The 27,634-nt window shown below is 38.9% G+C and overlaps 1 protein-coding gene across 1 annotated transcript in view; it reads left to right on the forward strand.

The window, feature by feature from the left end:
• Positions 1-27,634, forward strand: part of Sel1l2 (SEL1L2 adaptor subunit of ERAD E3 ligase) — a 131,027-nt gene that overhangs the window by 8,918 nt on the left and 94,475 nt on the right. The window contains exon 2 of the mRNA XM_028755044.1: positions 24,748-24,803. Coding sequence (XP_028610877.1) covers positions 24,748-24,803 — 56 coding nt within the window. The remainder of the gene's footprint in view (positions 1-24,747; positions 24,804-27,634) is intronic.

A 27,634-nucleotide genomic window follows, 5' to 3' on the forward strand; every position in this document is an offset into this window, starting at 1 on the left:
GGGAGATGTCAGACTTGATACATATAGAGCAGGAAGAAAAAGGGAAGGAAAAATAATGCATTTCTGAGAAGCTGTTACCACAAGCTAGCCTTTCTGGAGCCCAACAGCCTGGGTTTACCCTGCCCAGCCTAGGCACTGAATCCTAGAACCCTCTGGTCTAAGGAAGTTTTTTATTGCTAGTACCTAGAGCACCTAGCAGGACTTGATTGATGTGTTTTCTGTGGAAAGACAATCTCACTGTAGTGGCCACTCGCAGGCAATAATAAAAATGGCTTAGTGTTGCCGGGCTTCCAGATCCATAGCAGGTTTCTGTGAATCCAGCAGTCCCTCATGGGGTTGAGGGCTCTTTACCGAATATGTATAAATGGCTTTTTCTTGTCAAAATTCCCTAAACAGTATGATGTAACTATTTATGTATCATTTACATTAGGTATCATAAGTAATCTCAAAATGATACAAAATACATGAGAAATTAAATTGCTATCTGCTGACACTTCCCAATTTTCTGTAAGGGACTTAAGCATTCTCAGAGTTCAGTATGCAAGGGGGACTCCTAGAAACAATCACTTCACAGAAAGACAACTGATTAAAGCACTCCTTTGGTTCCTGGTGGGAGCATAAGGGTGAGCATAGAGCCGAAGATACAAAGATTAGCATGTGGTACACTCAGACAATACATACTCATAGTGCAGTTCCCACAGAGTCACAGTTAGAAAGCTTAAGTAGCTAGAAACAGCATGCTCAACAAGATTAGGGAAATCAAATAATTTACCAAACATTTGAGCAAAACCAATTTCATGCAAAGAAGTGCCAAGGTCCACAGACACATGCATGCACAGACATGTGCATGCACAGACACACTACACATGGAGGCCTGCACATACACTGGGAGGATACAGTACAAAGAGCACACATGTGAAAACTAAAACAAGGGTCATAACTGATCATTGTAAAAAAAAAAAAAAAAAAGCAAACAGACCCATAGAAACATAAATAATGACACAGTCTGTGTTTAAAGGCATTTGTAGCCATGGACCAGGAGAATGCTTCAAGGGAACAAAAAGATGATATAGTTCAGAAATGAAGTTAGTGACAATAAAAGTCAAAGATTCGAGATCAAATATTAACACAGACACGGCTGAGGAGTAATGCAGGGACTCAGTCTTTCAGCTCATAGTGCCAACTGCCAGGGAAATGAGAGGAAAGTTAAGAATCTCGGAGAAAGCTACAATGTCATATGATAGGATTTCCTGGTGGAATAAATAGGACTGAGACGAAAAATAAAGAAATAAAATAAAAATTTCAGAGATCTGACATTTAAATGATGTTTCATTGAGTGCCAACAATAAGACTGAGAAAAATGAAATAGCCTGCTGCTAGAACATGATGATCAATTTTTTAGTACTTCTTGTTAACAAGAGATCTTAAAAGCCTCTAAAGAGACTACACTCAGGGACTCACCTTGGAGCCAGTACTCAGGAGACAGGCAGGAGATTTGCCTGGTCTATGTAGTAAGACTGTGAAGGGGAAAAAGAGGGGTGTGTGTGTGTGTGTGTGTGTGTGTGTGTGTGTGTGTATGTATGTATTATTAGAGACAAAAAGAATCATGTTGGCTTAAACTGTATTAAGTAACATAAATATAAGAGAAAGTGGAGAAATATTCTAAGTGTTGAAGGGAATGCTACTTTGCATTTAGAGTCTATAATTTGACAGACTATCAGACAAGTATAGTGACAAGATAAAACAATTTCTAACCTAAATGGAGGCAGAAAATTGATTTCCCATAAACCCTAGTGGAAATAATGGCTGTAAACTGTGTTTCTGCAAAATAAAACATGAGTCTTGGAGGAAAGTAAACAAATCAATAGTAACCAAAGAAACAGTTAAGGCACGACAAATCTAAATAAAAGTTCATTTTCTTTTTAAAAATGTAACCGTCTTGTGCTGAAGAGATGGCTCAGAGGTTAGAGCACTGGTTGCTCTTCCAAAGGACCTGGGTTCCATCATCAGCACCCACATCACCCCCAGGAACTCCAGTTCCAGGGATTCTGACAACCTCTTCTTATTTCCTTAGGAACCAGGCATGTAAGTGATGTACAGACATACGTGCAGACAAAGCATTCATACACACAAAATAAATACAGTTTTAAGAATATAATATACACAACTCATTTTAAACTCCTTTCACAATAACTATAATATAAATAATTCAGAATAATCCTAATGAAGATATAATACCCTATATGAAGGAAAATGATCTTTCTGAAGAAATTAAATAGAAGCTATGAATAAGTTAATATGCCTTGAAAGAACATCAATACAAATACGCCAGGGCTCTATAAACTAGTATACAAGTACAATGGATTAGTATTAAAAGTATCAACAGGTTTATAACTAGTTTTAAAAACTTTCCCTAAAATTCACCTAGGAAATAAAATTCTTAGAATTCACAAAAAAGGAGGAACACTAAGGAAGAGTGTATATATGTATGCATGCACATGTGTGCACATATCTGCACATAGCAATGTTCTTCATAAATAGCAAAGCATGCAATTATACATATACAGTAACTACAGTGCTAGCGAAAGAACATACAAATAACCAAGAAAATAGGGCAGAGTTCAAAAGCAGACAAATGCATGAATGGGAAATAATGTCTAAAGGAGGTTTTTCACTTAAATGGGTAAGAGGTGGACAGTAATGAATAGTAGTGACTAAACTGTCCATAAGCTTAAGAGAAATGCCCCAATATCAAGAGGGTAGAGGCTCTTGCCACCAGTCCTGGCCAACTAAGTTCAGTCCCTGCAACCCACACAATGAGAGGAGAAAACAGACTTCTACATGTTGTCCTCTGACCTTTCCAAGTGCCTGCAGTGTGCACGTGTGCACGCGCGCGCACACACACACACACAAAAACAATGTAATCTATCATTGCAATATTGCTTTGTAACAGCAACATGACTGAAGAGATCACAAGGGTCTGTCTACACTGGCTAATAAATGGTAGCACTACAGAGACAGCTCTCTACAAGCTTGAAATTATACTGTTCATTTGTTTATTCTGGATTTTATTTATATTACACATCAGAAATCTGTAAGAACAAGGTGATTGACAAAGTATCTCCAGACATAAACACAAACTGATTTATCTCCATATTCAATCTGTGTTAAACATTAACATTAGTATTTGTAGAACAGAAGTCATTATATTTCTAAAACCACATATTTAATTTTGTATATGTATGTTAAATATGCTAAAACATAAAACACAAAAACTCAGGATTTTCCACTTAGTTAATTTGGCAATAAGTGTGTGTGTGTGTCCTTTTAACTAACACTGCATCATTATTATTTAAATAACACTTTCAATTACTCTAAAGTATATTATAACAATATCAAATGATACTACATGATGTTCTAGTCATTTAAGTAAGTGAAGCGGACAGAACTGGGTAGGCCTGGTGCCTCACTCCAACCATTCACCAAGGGATCTAAAACAAGGATTGACTGAAAACTTCTGAATCCTGTGGACTCATTCTGCTGCTGATTCACACAGCTCTTTCAATCTTAAAGAGTGCCTCCCGCACAGTGAAAGGACACGAGTTACAGGGTTCAGTGGGTTCTAAGTGGCTTTGAAACCAGTTGGGGGCTGGAGATGTAGCTCAAAGGCAGGATGCACAAGGCCCTGGATTCAATCTCCAATACTGTGAAACTATAAAAAGAAAAAGAAATTGGTGAAACACATTCTTAAAATACTCAGGGAAATTTGATATCATATTACAGGAAATCACTTATTTGTCTTAGTTCAGTCATTACTAATCAATCACTCAGGCATACATAAATACATATAAACTTAAAAGTACCCTAAAATAAGTAAGTCTATCCTCAAATTTGTGACATTCTAGTGCTGGAGCAATGTGGATGGAAAGTCCATTAATGAAACTAGAAAGGAAAAATAAGAAATATAGTATTGTACTCAGTCTATGGTTGGGTGCCACCTTGAGTGACATACAAGATAAGTCTGGGGAAATCCCTAAAAGAGAAGGCTCATTGAAGTCAATCAAGCCCCAGGAAATAGGAGAACAAATGCATTTAGTCACTTCACAAAGATGCATTAAGAGTATATTGTTCAGCTCCATTATTGATAGAGGACAGACATATTCTAGGAGGATGACTAGCATTCGCAATTGAGGAAAGGAAGGGAAAACATTCCGACATTGAGGAAGTACTCAGACTAAAGTGTAAGATGAATGTTGTGTGGAGGTGGACAGCCCACGTCAGTAAGAACAGAATACCGCAGGAAATGAAGTCAGTACCAAATGCCTAGCCCAGGCCAACACTTGTACATCCACGATCTCATTTAGGTCTCAGAATGACTCCCTCCACTCTCTGCACACAACTATACTATTCAGAGAAAACCATGTTTTTCATGGCCACTGGAATATTGGAGAGGAATGAATAAAACATTATCCAGGTTGGGCCTAGTGACACATGCTTGCAACCTCACCACTCAGGGTGCTGAGGAGAACTGCTACAAATTCAGTGTCACCTTGGGAGCATAGTGAGTTCCAGGTCAGCCACGGTAAGACCCTGTCAAAATAATTTTTTCCCATGAGTTTAAACTTGAGTGTGTGGCAGTCCCCTTGACTGACTCGGGTAAGGGGCATATGAGATTTAGTTCAGAATGTGGAGGTTACAGGTAATAGGAGTCTAGCCACGTCATCTAACTGCCTGTTTAATCATACCTCTGTCACTCCTCATTGATGACACTTAAACTCATAGCTTAGGTGTTCCCATTCTTCTTCAAAACTGAAAGTGCAAATTATCAACTGCAAAGTTCTACCCTTTCAAGTAAGCCACCAGTGTCTCCAACTTAAAAGCTCTCTTGTCCCATCCCTAGAGCATGAGGCACATAGTACATTCAGCATTAAGAAAGCCTTTGGGCTTTTGATGCCCAGTAAACTAAATAATGTCTATCATAAATTCTAGTTTAAAAAGTAATCTGCAATACTATAACTTTCTTAAAATTTTACGAATGGATCGGATGTCTATTAAGCCTCAGTTTCAGGCTATCACAGTGAAAGCTGCTCTCTGCAACTGCTCCACCTCACTCCCCGCTCCTAATAGAGAAAGTCTTTTCCCATTTGGGGAATGGCTCCCAGAAAAACTTGCTGCTACCTTGATGCAATGTATGGTGCATTCCTAGATCTTTCTACCACTTCGGGGTTTTGTTTGCTTGTTTGGTTGTTCTTTTTTTATTGGATATTTTATTTATTTACATTTCAAATGTTATCCCCTTTCCTGGTTTCCCCTCCAAAAACTCCCCTATCCCATCCACCCTCCCCCTGCTTCTATGACGGTACTACACCCTCCCACACACATTCCTCCCTCTTTGCTTTGGTATTTCCCTACACTGGGGCATGAAGCCTTCTCAGGACCAAGGGCCTCTCCTCCCATTGATGCCCTACAAAGCCATCTTCTGCTACATATGTGGCTGGAGCCATTGATCCCTCCATGTAGTCTTTGATTGGTGGTTTAGTCCCTGGGAGCTCTGGGGAGTCTGGTTGGTTGATATTATTTTTCTTCCTATGGGGTTGCAAATCCCTTCAGCTCCTTCAGTCCTTTCTCTAACTCCTCCATTGGGGACTCCATGCTCAGTCCAATGGTTGGCTGTGAGCATCTGCCTCTGTATTTGTCAGTCTCTGGCAGATCCTCTCAGGAGACAGTTATATCAGGCTCCTGTCAGCAAGCACTTCTTGGCATCCACAATAGTATCTGGGTTTAGTGTCTGTATATGGGATGGATCCCCAGGTAGGTCAGTCTCTTTTGTTTTGTTTTGGCTTTGGATGCAACGGACAACACAGACTGAATAGAGAAAGGCCCTGATGTATAAGGAAGTACCGGGGGAAAGTACCAGTTAACATCTGCAGCATGTTTTCCCATATGTCATTTGTATTCCTACCAAGTTACTTCTCACCTAAGCAAGAATTACTAAGACTAACATTCACTTAGCACTTCCTGTATGTTAGGGATTGTGACAGGCACATTGAATATTACCCAGGCATTTTTGCAGGTTTCTGTTATACATTTTGCTGGCATGTACAATGAATCTTCTGGAAGGAAAATCTTCAGCAGTGTTGAAGGAATTATTTGACCTTTTCTATTCAATTAAAATGCATATGAATCAAAATAAATAAAGCATTATTCACTCACTGCTAGCTTATTCCCCCAGTAACTTTATTTTATGGAAATTTTGTCACTTTTGTTCTTGAAGAATGCAGTGGAGGAGAAAAAGGGTTTTTTTTTTAAATACCTTTCTTTCACAGATATCAATACTAAATTATAGACTATTTTTGAAACACCCAGCAAATATCCATACTAATTCATGTAACTCCACCAGTAGTCCCTTATCAAGTCTATAGTTACTACATTAAATGCATTTATCCCTCAGCAAAGTTATTATGGTTCGAGCATTTTCATTATCACAGTCCTTTTATTACAAGTTTCAATTTCTTTAATCTCCGTTTGCATATTCATTCATTACTTCAAAGTCTGGCCTAGTTATGTGGGCATCATTATTATAAATCATTCCTGTAGAGAGAGGATGAGAAGAGCTGCCTGCCCCTCGAATGAGCAGCATCCATGATGTAGAAACTGGTGTTAGCATACCATTGTGATGAGCATCTAGAGAATGTAATCATGTCTGAAGGCTGAAAATAAGAGAAAAGGTACTGGCCATGTGGGCAGCAGAGTCGGAGAATAAGATGTTGAGAAGAATCTCACTCCTGGGCTGGACAGGAAGATCACAGTATCTTCCTATCAGAAAGAAGACAAAGAGTCTTGTGAAATTCTGCTAGAGAAGGAGCAAGTCCAAGCCATGGGAAAGAGAGTTGAGGGACTGTAACCAGAACTTTGGTAACAGCGTAAGTTACTGAGGCAAGAGGCTTGAAGGGAAAGGTGGAGGCAGCAGCGATCAGAGTTAAAAGCTGAGGAGAAGGTAAAATCTTGGGCTGTGGCTGCTGCTTCTGCTTACAAAGTAAAGTCTCTTCATTTTAAGTCAAGGAAAAGCAAAGCCATCTGTGCAGATGCAGACCCACAGGTACAATACAGGTCTTCTGGAGGCTGGGCGCATATTCCTCAGTGGTAGAATGCTTGCCGAGTTGGCACAAGGCCTTGGGTGTGATCTGCAGCACAGGAGGTTTTTGTTGTTGTTTGGTTGGTTGTTGTTGTTATTGTTTTAAGATGGGTCAGTGGGAAAGGAGGAGAGAATTGATATTTATAATTTGGCTGCCTTGAATTCAACACTTGCCTTCAGCAAACACTCTCACACTTTGATTCTACCCGACGCTATCCTATGGGTGTTCTGTAAGGAGTGGCCATACAACTTAAAGGAAAGGCAGGTGCTCCGAGCGGATAGGAAATGAGGCTCAAAAGAGTTTTCTAAAACTTACCCATGTTTATACAGATGCGTAAGGAGTTATGAAGAGCCCTTTCTAAGCATCTGTTTAGTGATATCTGAAGTTAAGTGGCTCACAAATCAAATGCATAAAAGGTTTAGACGTGGTTTTGAGGGTGACATTTTCAATAATTTTATCCCAGTTACAATTGAAAATATAGAGATTATATAAATGAAAGAAGAGAACTTTCAAAGGTCTAACCAGGGACGAACAGAGTGGGGATCATGTAGATTTAAAGGGACTGACGAATATGGGGTTAAACTCGATTATGAAGGAAACTGGCGGTCAACCGAGCAATTTCACTTTTATGCCACAAGGACTTAATGGGTTTTTAAGAGGATGTGTGTCTGTAGAGGGGAAATTATTCTGAGGGTACGTGTAAATTAGAATAAAATTAGATCAGTCTGTGAGGCAGCTATCATATGAACGCAGGCACAAAATGAAAAGAGGCTGATTTACATTCCACTCTCCTCAGAAAGCCGAATTCCCACCTCCACAAAATAAATATCCCTTTGGGGGCAATTTCTCCAGAATCTCATGTGGCTCCGCTCGCTTGTCTCCCTGCTGAGACTCACCAGTCATCAACCCATTTCTGGTAATAGGGATTTTTCTGGATATCTCTATTCATTTCTTTTCAGCCTGATTTGCTCTCAGGATTTAGTCCCAGATTTTAGAACTGTCTTTGTTTATCATGGTTCATCTCCATCAGCCTGGACTGCTTTTCTGGATTCTCCTATAACTTGTGTTCTTCTCCCCTCCCCTCCCCTCCCCTCCCCTCCCCTCCCCTCCCCTCTCCTCTCCTCTATTCTTCTTTCTTTTTCATTTGCTTTCCTTTCCCTTTCTTTCCTTTTCTTTTCCTTTCCTTTTCTGTTCCTTTTCCTTTTCTTATAAAATAAAACATTTAATTGGGAGCTTATAGTTCTAGAGGGTTAGTTCATGATCACCATGGTGCAATGCAGACAGGCATGATGCCGGAGCAGTAGCTGAGAGCTTTACATTCTAATCTGCAGGCAGCAGGCAGAGACACACACAGGGCCTGGCGTGAGTTTTTGAAACCTCAAAGCCCTTCCCTCACTGAGACCCCTCCTCCAACAAGGTCAAACCTCCCAAGACTCCAAAAACAGTTTCCTCACCTGAGGACAAAGCATGAAAATACATGAACTGATTGGGGCCTTTCTCAATTAAACTATACATTCATTTCCTGTCCCCCAGTAGCCTGTGGTCAGACTATAATGCAAAATGCCTCTAGTCCAACTCCAAAGTCTCCATAGTCTTCCTCAGTCTCAAAACTATTTAACAGCCCAAAGTCTCTTCTGAGACTCAAGGCAGTCTCTTAACTGTAACCCCAGAAAAATAAAACTTAAAAAAGCAGATCCCACACTTTCACAGAATATACATTACCACATCAAAATGGAGGAAAGGGAGCACAGTGAGGAAACACTGGATCAAAACAAGACTAAAACCCAGTAGGGCAATCTCCAAAGTCTGCATCTGCGTGTCTGATGTTAAACATTCTTCAGCTTTCCCACTCCTTTCAACTTTGTTGACTACAATACATTTATCTCTCTCTTGAGCTGGTCCCATGCCCTGTCTGCAGCTTTCCTTCACAGGTATCTGGCATCTCTAACATCTTGGGCAAGGCATCTCCAAGGCAGTCCAGGCTTTATCTTCTTTACAGCTTCATGCAATGGGCTCCCTAGGCCTCCATTCAGGGTCTGCCTAGACAAATTCCTGGCCTCACCAGTTTTCCTTAATCTCAGAGGAAGATTCTGTAGCCCCGGTCTCCTGGATCTTTCTTGACTCTAAATTCAGATGGACATGGCCAAAACTGCCAAGCTCTCCTTCTTGCTGGAGCTGGAACCTGGGCTCTTTCTTGACTTGCATGAACATAAGTTTTCTGTCATGGTTTCCTCCGAGCCTTACACTTTCCATTAATCCCTTTTCTCATAGCTCATGCTTTCTGCTTTTCAAACATTAGAGTTTCGTTCAAATGGCATTGTTTTCCCTAGTGAAGACAGACTTTTATTAGTGGTGAGGAAACACACACACACCAAGCACACATAGAGACTTATCTCTGCAAAGTAGAGAAAGAACTTGGCTGGAAAATCCAGTACAATGTTGTTGGGTATTTAATAACTCTATTAGGTCTTATAATGATCCAGTCAGCCCCATCCCCCAATAATTGAGTCAGAGTCCTATGGATTTATTTAATCAGCTTAAGGCAAAATAACAGGGTGATTGCCCCTAAACTATTTTTTCCCTGCTATGATCCCCAAGTTACTTGCTATTTGAGTCTCACCAGGGCTCTTTCTGCTCCATCAGTCTGTTCTCAGGGGCCACTTCTCTCAGCTACGTGCTCCTGGTCCATCCTATCTAATGGAGACCTCCTGCTCTGACTTCTTTCTCCTTCTCTCCCATCCTCCCTCTCTCTCTCTCTCTCTCTCCCTCCCTCCCTCCCTCCCTCCCTCCCTCCCTCCATCCCTCCCTCCATCCCTCTTCATGGTCCCTTCCTGTGACCTCCAGCCCAGTAACTGAAGCCCTATCTACCACTATTCTCCCTAGTAATTGACTGTAGCCATTTTTATTTAGCCAGTTAGAGAATATTGGAGAGGAAAGTTTATACAACATCATTTGGTGTACAAGAGTGTGTGCTTCTCTAGACTGCAACCAAATTTAGAGGGCCAGGATTTAGCATTTGAATACACAGTAGTACCAGGCCAACCCCCAACACCAGTCTTTCCTGGAGTGCTCAACATTTTAAATCTTTGAAAGGTCTCCCTCTCCTAACTTAGGGTTATTCAGTTTGAACGAAGACAGAATGGCTGACTGGCCCATAATTCTTGTATAAATATGTCCTGATCTTGCCTTGAACTCTTAGGGTTGGCCCATCAGCAAGGGAATCCTACTGGTGGGAGAGATAAAAAGCCCTCCAGGTCTTTGTTTGAAGCTGGCTGTCTCAGGTCAAGGGGGTGAGGAAGAAGCCAGTCATGTTGGCCACTAAGTTGCTGGCCATCTCGGAAAGGAGAATGCTGATATCTTTATTATCTAGTCATGGTCCCTCTTCCCATCTGTTTGTCTTATTCCCTCACCATCCCTCGACCCCTCAAAGAACTCCCTAAGTGATGTTGGAGGTTTGGGGGTACCAATTGCTCCCGCTTGTTACACCTGATAAAGGGGTCAATGAGAGAGAGTCAGCCATCAGAACGTCTCAAAGGAAGATCAATCTAAGAGATCACAAGAAAACCTAATCAGTGGTAAAGATCCAGAACATAAGGCAGCCATTTGATAACAGTGTGTAACCTTAGAGCACAATATGCAAGTGAGGTCACATTTTGATGAGTCCTCAGAAGAAATACCAAGAAGAGGTTCAGCAAATGTTATCATCTAGAGATCTTGATCAAATTTGCCTTAAAAGGCAGGACAAATCTAGAGTGAGAGGCATGGCATAAGCAATAAGAATGACAAATAAGAAATAAGCATGAAGAATAAGAAAACCAAGGTATTGGCTACCAAGGGGGTATCTGTGAAAAATGGGTCTTAGAAGTGAAGTAAGATAGAGCGGTTAGAATTTAGACACTATCACAAGGGAAAACGTGGTGAGTTAGTTTATAAATGGTGGAGGTAGGAGACTGTGTATGTTGAGTTTCTCATGGAATGAACTCTGTAAAGAACTATAAGAAACGCTTTCAGACATTATTTTCCTCAAATCCTTTTGTCAATGCTGCTAATACGTGCTATGTGATTTACTTTGGTATTAGGTATTGGTCTAGCTTAGCTGCTGAGAATTGGGAGTTCAGGAACCTCCTAAACTGAAGAAACAATTGTTTCAATTTGCAGTTGCTGCACTAACAACCCAAATCCTGGTGAAGGGAAACATCAGGGATTTGAGGGAGTGGCTTTGTTGTTGTTTTCAACTGACCTTGTTACTGGAGCAAGAGGGAAAGCCCCAACTCAGGAGAGTTCCAATAGACCAGGCTCAGCTCAGAAATGGAAAGCCAATTGGTGGTGACAGCAGGAAAAATGTAATCAATAATATCCTCCGTCAGGGAAAAAGGTGGAAGTCTGACATCAAAGGCACGGATTGAGGGTTTCCATTGAAGTAGCCTGGGATTATAAGGCTCTGTTTAACATTGTGTCTGGCTAGTATCTAGGGATCTACTTTGGCAACTAAGTTGAAGGCAAGGTCTCTTATCTAGGGATCTACCTTGGGCAACTATGTTACTGCCAAGGTCTCTTGGTGAAATTGTTTCAACCCTTTGTCTTAAGGTATTTACTAATTATGATTGGGATCTAAGGTCAATGTACAAAAGAAAAAAATCCAGAGAAGTCAGAAGGAAGAAAATGAAACCAGAGAAAACAGAGTGAAGACAGAGTAGAAACAAAAGAAAACAGAGCTCAATGACTGGGCACACCTTTAAGTCTTCACTGTCAAGTCATAGTTCTGTTCTATGACTGTGAAGCTGAAGGTCAGTTGGGCTGCTTTACAACTTCTCCCCAGTTAAACGCAGTCTAGTAAGAATCCCTTAACAGCTTGAAACCATAGCAGCATAGAAAGAAGGAAATATCTGGCGTCAGACTTGAATGAGAATCTCATTCTGGCATTGGCCTTGGACAAGTTGGTTACTCCACTTAGCATTACAGTAACACATGAACATAGTAACACATGAACACAGTAACACATGAACACAAATATCACCTGTGTACTCCTTTACTCGATTGATATCCATATTACAGATAAAAAATTATATGCAAAGAATCTGGCATATAATCATTTATAGTTAGATATTTTATTCTAGAGGTAAATGATGTTTATTTCCCTTCCAAGGCTAACTTTACATCAAACTTTTGAAGGTACATACACATATCATGGTAGGTTACCGACCTACTGTATTATGTGTTGTAAAAAATAGATCTTTAAAACAGAGTTTTAAAAATTAAAGCCTCATATTAGAAAAACTTCAAATATTTTTCTTCCTGCCCCCAGCAGACTGTGTTCCTCCCAAAGTGTTGGAGTTGGTGGGAGTGTCATCATTCATGCAAAAAAAAAAAATGATGATGATGCAATTGCCACTAGCATGTAGCAATAACCACGGCTTCTTGCTTGGTATAAAACAACCAATCTGCTCTCCAACAGGATGTTTTCTCTGATAGCCAATCAAGATTTCATTTCCTTAGGTGAGAATCTAAAAGCCTGGGAGGAGAATTGAATCATAGTTTAGTAAATTTCAAGTGTTTTGCAGATAATGTCTGATAGCTTCTCTTCTCTTAAGTTACTGAAGAGTCAATCCCTTGAGCTATACTAGCGACCTCCTCCCACTCCACTAATTCTCTTAGCTACACTTATCCTTCCCTTGATAACTGACTTTAGCCCTGTAATTTTCATGTTACTCTTGCCACTGACAGTTTGATTCTGTGGCCCAGTATATAATATAAACTTTATGCCATTTAATATCCATAATTTTGTCCTCTGTCTCCAGCACACATGACACTTTGTACTTTGTATTCTGTGTCTCTACATTCTGTCATAGTAGGTCTAATTATATCCCGTGTACTTTGAAGAAAATGACAATGGGAATCAAGCAAATCACATGGCTTCTCTTCGCATTTTTCTCCAGCTGTAATAATGGAGTTTAAAAATTACTAGGCATTTACTGTTACTATAATATCAAGTCACAGTGTATCATTTCTAATACACAAATATAATTAGACTAAGTGATTTGAAGAAAAAAAGCAGTCATTGAGAGATGACTAGTAATAAGCAAAACATGAATGCCTAAAATTATGAGGTCTCTAACAAAGTTTTCTTTCCCATAGACTTTTTAAGCTATTAATTTACATGTATTCTTTTTTTCTTTTCCATGTTAAAAAAGTAAATTTATTGTATGTGCATGAGTACTTTGTCTGCATGTATGTATGTGCACCATATGCATGCTCAGTACCTGTGGAGATCAAAAGAGGGCACCAGGTCCCCTGGAGCTGGCACTACAGATGGTTGTGAGCCACCTTGTGGGTGCAGGGAACTGAACTCAGGCCCTCTGCAAAAACAGCCAGTGCTGTCTCTCTAGCTCCCATCCTAGTCTTTAAAGAATTATATAACATAAAGCTGAACTTTGTTGTGCTCCAAATATAAAATATTGTGCAAAATATATGGGTCATGTCATTTGATTATCATAGAGAACTAATGAATACAGTACAAAATGAGGACTTGCTAGGTTTCAAGGCAGAGTTGGGGACAATGACGCCATCTCGACTTGCAAAATATTCTTGGCCTCCATTAACCACAAACTTTCGATAGAGAAATTTCTATCAATTTTCATTCTAGTTATTTATCTTACTCCCTAAGAATCTAAGGAGAAATTCAGATATACATAATTCTATAAACTAGAGTCTGTAAAACAGAATGTTTGTTAATGCATTTGTCATCATGTAAAGGTTAAATTTCAGTTTAGAATTCGCTGGTTACTTCAGTGATTTGACAAGGGGTTAAATATCAAATAACTGGTGGCTAATTCCTATATAGTCTGTCTCACAAAATAAACAGAACATGTGACCATGAGTTTGCAACCAGGATCAAAACAACAGCTTCCCTCATAAACATATAACTATGTGTCAGTCAAATATAATTAACTAATTTTAATAGATTTGCTTCTATTGGGGAAAAACAGATAACGTTTATCAGTGACAAAAAGGATAAAACACATTAGACCAATCAGTGCAAGCCTAGAGATAACATAAGAAAATTTATGACCTGCTTTTAAAGTAAAATCATGTGACTTTTGTAAATATAAAAAAATTTGACTACCTGTATTTGTCCTAAGTCAAATTCCTATGTGTCTAGAAAGTGAGTGTATCATATGCATGTGTGTTTTCCATGCGTTGCATTTTACATGTATCACATGCATGTGTGTTTTACTTCACGAAGCATGGGATTTTGCTTTTGGTTTCATTTTCATCTGTGTTTTTAGTACTGGGGACTGATCCCAGGGCCTACCTAATACATGCTAGGTGAATGTTCTGCCAGTCAGCTACATTCTCATCCTTCTTTGCTTTTAATTGAAACAAGATCTCACTACGTTTCCCAAGTTGGGTTAAAAAATTGCAGTCCTCCACTTCAGCCTCCCAAGTAGTTGGGTCCCAGGCCTGTGCTAACAAGCTCAGATATGTAGGATCAGTTTTATAGTGCATCAAATTAAAGCAATTGAACTTTTTCATTCCTAACAGAATACCAAAGCTGACAGATTGGGTTTATAACCTTGTGTCTGGTTTCGAAAGATTTGTTTTTCTAACTTTAGAGGTTAGTAAATCTCAAGTACAATGAAAAAAAAAAGTATACCAATGACTATGACATACTGTATATGATTTATGTTCCTATGCACAAATTTGCCAAAAATTGATTTGAAAATTCATTGAAAATTATTTTCTCAAATTTAAAATCCTAGTGTAATCAACACTAGCTTGCATTTCTCAGACCATCTCATGCTGTTTTAATTATATTACTTTAGTACCTCTCTGACACACAGATGAGCCTACAAGAATATAAAATTTAAGACTGAAGATGTAGCTGATTGGTAGACTGCTTAACAAGCATATGCAGGGCCTCAGGTTCAAGCCCAAGGACAACAATACAAAACAAAGAAGAATTTAAAACTTAAAAGCTCATGTGGTCACATAAACATGGCATTGAAGCACTGGGGAAAAGGAATACAGGAACTGGGACTAAATTAGCAAGACCCAGCCTTCCAAAAAAATTATAAGTATGTGTGTGTGTGTGTGTGTGTGTGTGTGTGTGTGTATGTTTCTATATTTTAATACTAGATACCATTTATTTACATAAATACATTTTTAATTAAAATCCAACTCAGAAATAAGTGTATTATAAATTATCAAAAAATTAAAATGACATTTAGAAATAACAATTTAATAATGACATATTAGAATATTAACTCGTACTATCCTCTTGCCCCCTTTTAATGCTTCCAGCTTAAACGTTTTTCTAGGTAAAATTTTTATCAAGTAAGCTAATTGAAGTTTCTTACATTTGGAGAACTTGCACTTGCATGGTAGAGTTCAGCTCGGCACTCTATTTTCTCAAATGAGTGTATTTATTTTGCTGTATGTTTGTAAGTTGTTACTTTTATTAATGTTTTTGGATGGCATACGAAGCAATGAGTTTCATCACTCACTTCAGACATGTAAGTCATCATTATAGGTTGTCCTCACCTGTCCCTTTTCACTGCTGCCTTCCTCTCTTCCAACTGATTTCCCTTTCATCCCCTAGTCAGTCTCTTCTGCTCTCTTACTACGTGTATTTCTTCAGCTTCTTTCCCTCACTTGTTCCTCATTCTAGTTTCATGACCTACACACACACACACAGAGTTCTACAATCAGTTTTGTTTTGTTTGTGAAGAGTCTCTATACTGAGTCTCTCAGTCTACAATCCCATCAGCAGTCAGGATGGGCTCTGCTTTCTCCACTTCCTTGCCAGCCGTTCTTGTCATCTATTTTCTTGATGATAGCCATTGTGGCTGGGGTAAGATAGAATGTCAAAGAAATGTTCATAAATTAAGGATCTCTCTGGATAAGTATATGGAACACACTTTAAAGTATTTGTTGGCTATTTGTACTTTTTTATTTTGAGAACTGTTTATTCAGATCATTAGCACATTTCTTCATTGGCTGGTACGTGGATTTTTATTAGCTTAATTTCTGAAATTTTTTATATATCCTGTCTAATGCTTAAAGATTTTTTCTTGTTCTCTTTTCTTTTCTGTTTTTCTTTTTTTATTTTAGAGTCACATTAAATAACTTAGCTACTCTGGAAATCTAATAGTCCAGAACTCTTGTGATGTTTCCTGTTAGATCCTTCTTCCAGAAATTTTTTCCTAAGCCTACAATTTGAAGTGTCTTACCCATGTTTCCTCTAGAAATTTCAGAGTTTTAGGTCTTTGTTTGTTTGTTTGTTTGTTTTTCAAGACAGGGTTTCTCTGTATTCCTGGCTGTCCTGGAACTCATTCTGTAGACCAGGCTGGCCTCGAACTCAGAAATCCGCCTGCCTCTGCCTCCCAAGTGCTGAGATTAAAGGCATGCGCCACCACTGCCCGGCTTTTTTTGTTTTGTTTTGGTTTGGTTTTTTTTTGGGGGTTTTTTTTGTTGTTGTTGTTGTTTTTGAGTTTTAGGTATTATTGTAAGGTATTTTATTTTTCTGAATTGCTTTTGTACAAGATGAAATATGGATCGAATTTCATTCATTTACATGTGGGAATCCAGTTTTTCTAGAACCATTTGTCACGAAGCTCTGTCTCAGGTTTTCTAGTGCTGTGAGGAAAGAGTAGGACCAAAGCAACTGAGGAGGAAACAGTTTATTTATTTCACACTTCCACAGCATTGTTCATCATCAAAGGAAGTCAGGACAGGACCTCAAGCAGCACAAGAACATGGAGGCAGGAGCTGAGGCAGAGGCCGCTTAGAAGTGCAGCTTGCTCCCTGTGGCTTGCTTACCCAGCTTTTTTGTGGAACCCAGTACTGTTTGCTCAGGGGTGGCCACACCCACAATGGGCGGGGCCTTTTCATCAATCTCTACTTAAGAAAATATTCTACATGCCTGCCTAAATCCCAATCTTGAAAACATTTTTTCCCAGGCCTGCCTATAGCCTAATCTTAAGGAAGTGTTTTCTCCAAAGACCTCCTTCCTTTCCAGTTTCTCCAGCTTGTGTCAAGTTGACAGAAAACTTGCCATCACACTGTCTATCTCTGAATATGCTTTTTACACCTATGGCAAAAATTAGGTGACTATAACTGTGGGGTTTATTTTTAGGTCCTCTATGTGTGTCTATCTATATGCCCAGTGTCAGACTCACTGCCCTCACTGAGACTTAAGTACTATACTGAGTAAGAATAGAGAGAATGAAAACCCTTGTCTTGTTCCTGATTTTCTCTAAAATGTTCTCAATTTAGTATTTCATTGGCTATAGGTTTGTTATCTATAGCTTTATTGTGTTGAGACATGTTCTACTTCTTAGCTTCTTTATTACGAGTGACTATTGAATTTTGTGAGAAGTCTTCTTCATCAGTTGTAATAATCATTTAATTTCTGTCCTTATGTCTTATTTATGTGGGAATTATACTTATCAATTTGAATATGCTGAACCAACCCAGCAACTCTGGAATCGAATAAACTTTCCCATATCATATTATAGCTAAAACATTAAATACAATGAGCAAAAAAAAAAAAGAGTATTTTGAAAGCTGAGAGAAATATCACATATAAAAGCAAGGCCACTACAATAACAGCCTTATGAGCAGAAACTTTAAATACTTGAAGGTATTAGAATGATATGCCAACTCTAACTACTATACCCGGAAAAACTGTCTATCACAACTAAAGGAGAAAGGACCACTTTGCATGAAAAAGCAGGCCAAAAGAATTCATGACCAAGCCAACTCTGCAAAAGATTCTTGAAAATAAATTGGAGGACACTGACAAGAAAGATAAATGTACCAATAAGGCTACAGGAAAAAATAAACTGTGCAAGAACAGTAGTTAAGAAAATGAAAAAATCAAAAACTAGCAACCACTATAAAATTATGACAGGCATTAATATATACCTTTCAAAAATAATTCTACAAATTTACATATGTAAGTATATATAATATACTAATATATACTATAAGAATATGATATATGCTATTTATAACTAATTCTAAATAATAAAGTATAACTAATTCTAAATAATTCACCTAAATATGGTCTCAGTTCCCTAATCAAAAGGAACAGATTAGCATACTGGATATAAAAACATGTTGCCTCCAAGAAATGCCCTTCATCAAAGACAGATGCAACCTTAGAATGAAGGATAGAAAAAAGCCTTCTAATCAAATAGAACTAGAAAACAAGTCAGTGTTGTCTAACAACTGAAAAAGCAACTGAAAGACTTCAGACAAAATTATTCAGAAAAATAGGTAAGATTACTTTCTACTGATGAAAGAACAATCTGTTAAAAAGGATATTGCAATTCTAAATATATACCCACCAAATCCTGTGCGTTTAATTTCATGAACAGATACTACTGTCTTAGTTAGGGTTTCCATGCTATGAAGAGGCACCATGACCAAAGCAACTCTTTTTAAAAAAAAAAATTCACTTTACTTCATGATCACATCCTCCCCCTCTTCCCAGTCTAATCACTCTCCCTATTGCCCTCAACCCTTCTCAGAGAAAGGGAGCTCCCCTTGGGTACCACCCCACCCTGGGGCATCTAGTCTCAGCAGGTCTAGGTACATGCTCTCCTACTGAGGGCCATCCAGGCAGTCAAAGTCGGGAGAAAGGGAACAGAGACCAAGATAGCCCATGTTTCACTTGTTAGGGGTCCCACAAAAACACAAAGTTGCACATGTGCTACAGATGTATAAGACGAGGATTTGTCTCAGCACAATAATAATAGATGATTTAAGTACCTGATTTTCATCTGGCAATGGTGCCCTACTTTAATCCCAGCACTGGGAAGTCAGAGGCAAGCAAATCTTCGAGTTCACGGCCAGTCAGATCTATAGAGCAGTTCTAGGACAGCCAGGGCTACACAGAGAAACCTTGTCTCAAAAAACAAAACAAAAGAAAACAAAAAACAATCAACCAACAACAACAACAAATGTCTGGTTCTTATTGACAAATAGATCTTGTTAACAAAAAATAAATAAAAATTTTGAATTAAATTGTATCATCAATTAAATGAACCTAAGAAAATCTATAGAAGGAACTTTCTCTAAAATAGCTCTTATTTTAGGACACAAACTAAGGCATAAAAAAATATAAGAAAATCTAAATAATGTATTATATTTTCTGATAATAACAGTAAAACTAAAATGACAAAGGAAAATATGAATAACAATATACACAATTGTATATTTTTCATATTCACAAATTTATAAAGATTGAACTTTCTACAGTAAATATTACCCTGATGCAAAAACCAAATAAAGATACACAAAAATACATAAATAAATCTCCCTAATGAACACAGATGCAGAAGTTCTCAACAAAATGCTTGTGAACAGAGTTCAAGCACACGTCAGAAGGCTCATTCATCAGCATCACCTTGACTTCCTCCCAGAGCCACAAGAATGGATCAATACATGAAAATCAGCATATGTAATAGATCATATGTGATCATATTAATAGATGCCTAAAAGGTCTTTGACAAAATCCAACATCTCCTCATGATAAAGCTTTGAAGAGACTAGGAATGGAGGAAACATATATCAACATGATAAAGGTTATATATAACAAACTTACAGACAAAATTGTACCAAATAGGAATTAACCAATGTCTTTATATATCACCTCTATTAAAGTCTACTGCAAATGGCTGAAAGACTTCAATGTAAGACCTGAAATTCTATGAACATAACAGAGAAAACACTCAAGATACAGGGATAGGACTATGTTCCACCTAAGCACAAACCACATCTAACCCCACTTAGCTTCCAAGATCAGGCATATTTGGAGTGGTATGGCCATGATCAGGAAGGATTTTCTGAATAGACTCTAGTGACTCAAAGAAGGCCAGCAACAGGTAACTGGGACTCATAAAATAAAAATCTCCAAAGGAAATAAATCAAGTGGAAACATAGCCTGCAGAATGGGAAAATTGTTTCTACCTATACCTCTGACAGAGGATTAATATCCAGAATATACAAAGAGCACAAAAATCTAACAACAATTCAATCAATTAAAAGGCTAATAAAATCTTCAAACAGTTCTCAAAAGATAAAATACAGTCAATGATCATATGAAAAAGAGAGAAAGAGTTTGGTATCCAATTATCATCCTTAGCTTACGGGAAAAAAATAAATTAAGCTACTTTGAGATTTCACCTCACCTCGATCAAAATAACAACAAATGCTAGCAAAAAGTGTGGGGAGGAACGAGAAATCCTTATTCACAGAAAACTGATGCAGACTTTATAAAAGTCAGTGAGAATAAGTTCTCAAAAAAAAAGTAAAAATAAAACTACTATGTGACCCAGCTATACCTCTTCTAAGCTTATAACCAAAGCGTTCTATAGTCTACCTTTGAGATGCTTACACATCCTCGTTTATTGTTATTTTATTCATAACAGCAAGGAAATGGAACAGAATAGATGCTCATAAAAAGATTCATATAAAATAAAAATGTGATATATATCATATATATGTATATATATTATATATATGTATGTATATGTATTATATATATAATGGAATTTTATTCAGTAATAAAAAAATAAAATTTCAGGAAACATATGAAAGTAGAAATATTATACTGAGTGAATTGGCCCAGGCACAGAAAGCCAAACACTGCATATTTTTCTCATATGCAGATCCTAGCTTCTAATTTTTATATATGTGTATTTATATAGGGATGGGTGTATATAGAGGCAATAAAAGTACAGAGGGATTTACAGGGAGAAGGGGAAGAGGCTCTGAGGGAGGGGAGTGAGAAGGAGGTAATGGAACACACCTGGCATGAAGGTGAAGGGCTTATCTGGGGTAGGAGGATATAAACAAGGACTGAGTGCAAAGAAATGGGGCAGAGTGGTAAGGAGCAGAGGACCGATGAAAGATAGGTATGTGCCAACAGACCGTAAGGAAACCTGTTCTCTTGTAATATAATTTTAAAAGTTGAGATCCCATCTCACCCAGGTCTGAATTTTACTCATTAGGGAAACAAACACACCTCGGCATGGAGGTTGCCACAGGGAACAGAGGCAGGCCTGTCTCTGTGAGTTCTTCCCTATCCTGGTTTACTTAGTGAGGTCCAGGACAATCAGAGATACACAGTTTCAAAACAACAAATCAGATACACCAAGGATTCGCACAAAATCAAACTGTTATACACCACTGAGAACCAGCCCACCACTACAGATGTCAGCATGGCAGCTTCTAAATAATAATAATCCTTCTTCCATATGACCCAGCTACATACCGTTCTCCAAGTCTTCATGTCCTGGTGTCATTGTTTATTGTTTACTTCACCACTACTGATAATAGTCACATCAAAGAGCCAAACTAGGTGTTCAACAGCAGGGGAGTGGGTAAGAAAGTGTGTGTGTGTGTGTGTGTGTGTGTATGCTCAGGTGTGAGTACAATCCCACACACAGATGGTGAAACTTTTTTCAGCTGTAGAGTGAATATTGCTTTTAGAGAAATGTATGTTCTGAAGGTACATATATTAAGTGAGTTGAGTCAGTCGTAGAAAGATACATAGTGTTTTCTTTAACCTGTGGTTCCTAGACTTAAACACACAAAATCATGTGTGTACGTATATATGACAGGTAAGCAGAAGCAATATTGTCTAAAGGAATAATGGGAGCAAAGGGCTGGGGTGAGGGGAGAAAAAGGAATGTGGGAGTGCAGAGAAGGGGTACACTCAACGTATAATAAGCACTTGTATGAAAATGCTCCAGTGTAACACAGTACTGTGTACAATGAATGTACAAAGTGGGAAAATGTTAGGGCTAGGGATGTTTTAGTGAGTAAAGGTGTTAATGACTCGAATTTGAGCATCCTGGGACTAAATGTAGCCAGAAAGAGGAAATATAGAGAGCAAAAAAAGAAGTGGAGGGAAAAAAAACATTTTCCCCAAATGAAAAATGCTTCAACAAAATTAGATTAAGTATATGAAGCTAAATGATAAATACAAATAAGATTAAATAGAAAACAGTTTTAAAAATCAACAAATGAAGATTGCCAGTTACATGCATGGAGCAGAGATGGTCAATCAACCTGTGAGCTCTGGTCTCTTCTTTGAGTTCTGCTCCTGCTGAGTCTGCACAAGTGTCTGATACCCCGGGAACTATCTTCACAGAAGCCGTTTGTCATCTTTATCCGGGGCCTCTGCTGGATATGCTTATCTTTGCACCCTGTGGGCTGGGAAAATCTTGTCACTCTTCTGAGACTCTCCAGACTGCACTGCTGCCTAATGGATAATGTTTTAGTAGAGGCCAAAGTGTGTTGGAGGACCGGGCACTGTCTTCAAGGTGCTTTGGGTGTGGGACTTATCCTCAGCGCTGGAGCATAGAGACAGAGGGCCTACCTTCATTCTTTTCAACGCCTCCTGAGTGTTAATCACTTTGCTGAGGCATTGTTGCCGTAGGTAACTTCTCAGGACCTCTATTAGTGAAGAACAGACAAGTGGATCCAGAATTTGATCCATCCACTAGCCTCAGGCTCAGAGCTATCAAACTCTTGATTTATTCCTGGTTGAATCGATCTAATCCCAGCCACTAAAGGGGAGGGCTTTTTCTCTGTGCACTTTCTATCCTGAGTCAGCCTTTTGCCACCTGCACCCTACAGTCCATAAATGTCTGCCTCCTTGTATGCTAAAAGTTCCTTCCTGGGCCTTGCTCACTCTGAAGCTGTGGCAGACACCCCTGAATACTCTCTGGTCTCACATCTTCAAGGTACCTCAGTTTTTGACAATATTTTCCTCTCCTAAGGGGACGCAGAGCATGACCTGTTCTTATAGTACTGATGAAAATGTATATAGATTTATTAAAAAGGCTTATAGCCTGAGGTCCAGCTAGCCCAACAGTGGCTATCTACCAACAGAAAGTACAAGAATCCAACTGTTACTCAGTTCATTAGCTGGCCATCTCAGCTGGTCTTCACTATACACCAGAATTCCAAAGAAGTAGGCTGTGATGCTATGGAAGGGATAGACTTGGCATGGAGAACAAGCAGGCAAAGATAGCAAACTGCTCCTTCCATGTCCTTTGTGCAGGCTGCCAGCAAAAGGTGTGGTCCAGATTAAAGAGTGTCTTCCCACCTCAAAGGATCTGCATTAAATGTGTATCTTGCCACCTCAAATATATTCAGATATATTGAAGATCACTGGATTAGAAGAGTTATCCCAACTTCAAATGATTTAATTAGTTAAAACTAAATCCCTCACAGGTATGTGTGGGCTTTAGGTTAATTGCAGATGTAGTTATGTTGAAAAATAGGCATCACAGTTAAGCTCTCAAAAGCTGAGATTATCAGCACATGACTGGGCCCGTCAACATTCTGTCACAGAATGGGGAAGGGGGATTATGAGATGCCAGCTCTCCCTGATGAGATAAATATAGTTAAAGAAAGAGCTTTGTCTTCAATAGCATAGCACTGTCTGAGCTCTTGTAAATAACTCCTTAATCAATCATGCTCCTGTAAACACTCTAATTAAACTCAGTGGATCATAAAAAGGGTAAGAGAGAGAGCGTGGAGGGAAGAAGGAGGCGGAGGGGAGGAGAAGTGGATAGAAAGAGAAGAAGAAAAAGAGAGGAGGGAGGGGAGTGAGCAGAGAGGAAGAGAACAGGACAGTGGTGCATGAGTAGGGGAACCAGTTGGGAAGGTGAAAAGGGCTGAGCAGGACAAGAAAGGGTTGAGAGTTGTATATAAATGTCCTCATATACATGTGTGTGTGTGTGCATATGAATGTACTTTATATGTGTGTATGAAAGTGTCATAATGAAACCTACCGTTATGTATATTTAATATGTGTAAATACATTTTTAAAAAACGAAAGACCATGCTCAGCAGCTTTCAAGTGGTGTATCATGACAAAATAGGATCTTTCTCTCCACCGGCACAATCTCTGTATCTTCGACCACTGGAGCTGATGCTCCTGGGAACCTGGCTTGCTCTGAGGTGAGAGGCCTGGCTTTTATCAGCCTTCCCTTTGCAAACAGCTTCTTGTTCCTCACAAGAAACTTTGGAGCTGAAGCTATGCTCATTTTGCTTGTATGCATCATGTATTTGGTTTTATGTATTTTCTCCTAGCTCTTTTCTGTATCTTTTTTGCTGCCTTTGTGGATTTCCAAAGCTTTCCTTCTATTTCTCTTTTTGGAAAAGTCATTTTTAATTCTTTTTTTTATTCCCCTTCACTGCCTCAAAGGCAGCCTCCAGTCAGCTGTCTAACCCTCTGTATCTGTAACCTACAAATAGCAAGTTATTGGGCTCAAAACAAATCAAAACAAACAAAAAACTCAAGAGGTCTCACTACTACAGAAACTGGTGATTATTTTTAGACCCCTTGTATCTTAGCTCAGGTCTCAAACATTTATTTGCTTGAAGTAGGTTACCTTTGATGTCAAGTTATATCTTTAAAAATTATCACTGAAGGGCTTATTTTAATACCTTATTAGTAACTCTATGAAGTACTCTCAAGTATTATAATGCAAGCTCTAACTTTCTGAGACAATTCTTAAATAAAAACTGCATTTTGTAAATGTTTTCAATGTCTTCAAATTTTATAGAATTGTTTTATAAATTGCAGATACTGAAGCAGAAAGATATAACAGAAAGCAAAAAGAAGTGAATGTCACCACACAGGTAAATATTTTGCTAAATAGTATTTTCTCAATAGAAAATTTTGGTTACAGACGCCGGGCAGTGGTGGTGCACGCCTTTAATCCCAGCACTTGGGAGGCAGAGGCAGGTGGATTTCTGAGTTCGAGGCCAGCCTGGTCTACAGAGTGAGTTCCAGGACAGCCAGGGCTATACAGAGAAACCCTGTCTCGAAAAACCAAAAAAAAAAAACAAAAACAAAAACAAAAAAAACAAAAAAAAAAAACAAAAAAAAAAGGGGGGGGCTGGAGAGATGGCTCAGTGGTTAAGAGCACTGACTGCTCTTCCAGAGGTCCTGAGTTCAAATCCCAGCAACCACATGGTGGCTCACAACCATCTGTAATGAGATTTGATGCCCTCTTCTGGTGTGTCTGAAGACAGCTACAGTGTACTCATATAAATGAAATAAATAAATCTTTAAAAAAAAAAATTTTGGTTACAGACACTGTTAATGGAGTGTATTCAGCATGTGTATTCAGCATACTCAGAATTTTCCAAACAGATAATTAGCCATTGTTTCATTTTTACTTTGAAAAAGTCTCCTTCCTTCAGAGAAGACTGTTCACTAGGCTCAGGCTTCCCTGTGCTCTGGCTACCCTGAAGCTCTCAGCATTAAAACAGACAGGGTAGAGAGTGGTTTAAGATGCTTTTGTAACTTCGTAGTGTCCTGTGGTACCTTAGAAGGAGGGGATTCCGTTCTTCATTTTATCTTAACCCAACTACTAATGTAACATGGTATATAAGTCATCTGCAGTTATGCCTTTACTTGAAACCAATTAGGTATATCACCATCTCATCCAGTGAGAAAAACCCAAAGTCCTTGCAATGACTTGTTTACTGGGCTCAGAATTCTTGCACCACTGGTTTGTTGTTGTGGTGGTGGTGTTTTGTTTTGTTTCGTTTTGTTTTGTTTTTCTTATCTTATCTACCTGCTATTGTCTCCCTAGCACTATTCCAAACATTCTGGGCTCTGTATTATTTCTCATAAAACTTGGGCATTAGCACACCTTTCTATCCTTTCTCTCTTAAAAAAATATTTGTTTTATTAGTTTTAATGATGAATAGATGTACATATCTGTGTGTATATGTGTCCATATACGTGCAGGTACCAGTGGAGGCTGGAGGTGTCAGATCCTCCCAGGAACTAGAGCTACAGGTGTTTGTAAGATGCCTAATGTGGATGCTGGGAGCCAAATTCAGGTTCTTTACAAGAGCCGTTAAGTACTCTTAACCACTAAGCCAGCTCTCCAGTCATTTCTGTTCTTTCTTAACCACACAATGCCACAATTTCCTCCCTCACCTTACCTCTTTAATGTAGTTCTTCAAACACCATCTTTTCAGAGGGTCCTTCCCTGGAAACTAAATTAGAAAACACTCCATTCTAAAGTCCCAAGTCCCTTCTGTCTACTCCTTTCCTTTGCTGGTTTCTGAATTGAGATAAGGTCTTCAATATAACTCCGTTTGACCTGAAATTCTTAAGTAGATTACAGACATGTACTACCATGCCTGGAAATCATACATTTCTCTATTTCACTCCATCCTGTGATTTTCCTATTAGCACTGCCACTATGTAGCATATAATATTTGTTTAGCCTGTCAGCCATACATTCCAAAGGAGTAGAGATTTTTGTCTTCATTCCTCACTACAATTAGGCCCAGCCACTAGAATAGTACTTGACACATACAAACACTCAATATTTCTGTTTTGTTTTATTGATATATAATCTTGCCATGCAGCCAAGGCTGGTCTGGAACTTGAGATCCTAGATAACTCAGCCTCCTGGGTGCTTGGATTGAAGGAATGTATCACCACTTCCACTTCCACTAATAAATATTTACTGAATTAATGAATAAATATTTAAGGGATAAAGTGTGGAGATGAGTTTGTGCAAATTAAGCACATTTCTTTTCGCTGCAACATTTCCTAAGCCCCTCCAAACTTAGCATCTCTCCCACTGCTGTAGCTACCAAGTACCATAATTAGTAGTGGATTTATTATCAGCAGAAACAGTAGAAGTAAGTTTCACAAACATCTTCATTTGTTCTTGGGTGGGATAGACATTGAAGGAACATGAGTTTCCTCACTTGTCCATGGGTCCTCAAGATTGTGTAACCTGGAGTTTCTGCCTGATAGAGTCACTTGAGTGCCCCTTGGGAATCCTGCTACTGCTCAAGATAATAGATGCGAGTCAGACCCATGAATGTGCTCTCAATGCCAAGTATTACTGGGTTAGGAACACACTCTCCATGTATAGCCCAGGCTAGAAAGGAAACAAAAAGTTCCTCCAGGTACTCCCAACATAAAGTACCACAAGTGCTGCCTTTGCTTCAAAGACAAAGGAAGACTGTGTCAAGTCAGCCTGTCTGTGCACCGTATCTCTCCTGAGTAAACTTTGGTTTACGTTTTCTAAAGCTTCCTTAAAACAGCCTGGTGGAGCCTACATTTAAGAGAGGAAGAGATCAAAGATCAGTGGCCTAGCCACCCAAACTTATGCTTCATGGCTCCTTGGCAATGAAGGGAACGAGTGTGGCTGAATATATCCTTTCACCATTTGTACCTCCATTGCAGACCAGGAAGGTCTGGGCTACCCTTCACGACAATGACCACTTACATTATAACAACACAACACCAAAACGAAGCTGCCCTTTCCCTAATTTTTTCCTTTCTGACTTTTCTGACTTTAACAATCCACAGTCCACAACAGTCACCTACTCTGTTATCCTCCAACATACTCACATTTCCTTACCTCCCTCCCTCCCTCTCTCCCTCTCTTTCTCCCTCCCTCCCTCCCTCCCTCCCTCCCTCCCTCCCTCCT

Source organism: Grammomys surdaster, unplaced genomic scaffold, assembly GCF_004785775.1.
Source record: "Grammomys surdaster isolate TR1022 unplaced genomic scaffold, NIH_TR_1.0 129, whole genome shotgun sequence".
NCBI lineage: Eukaryota > Metazoa > Chordata > Mammalia > Rodentia > Muridae > Grammomys > Grammomys surdaster.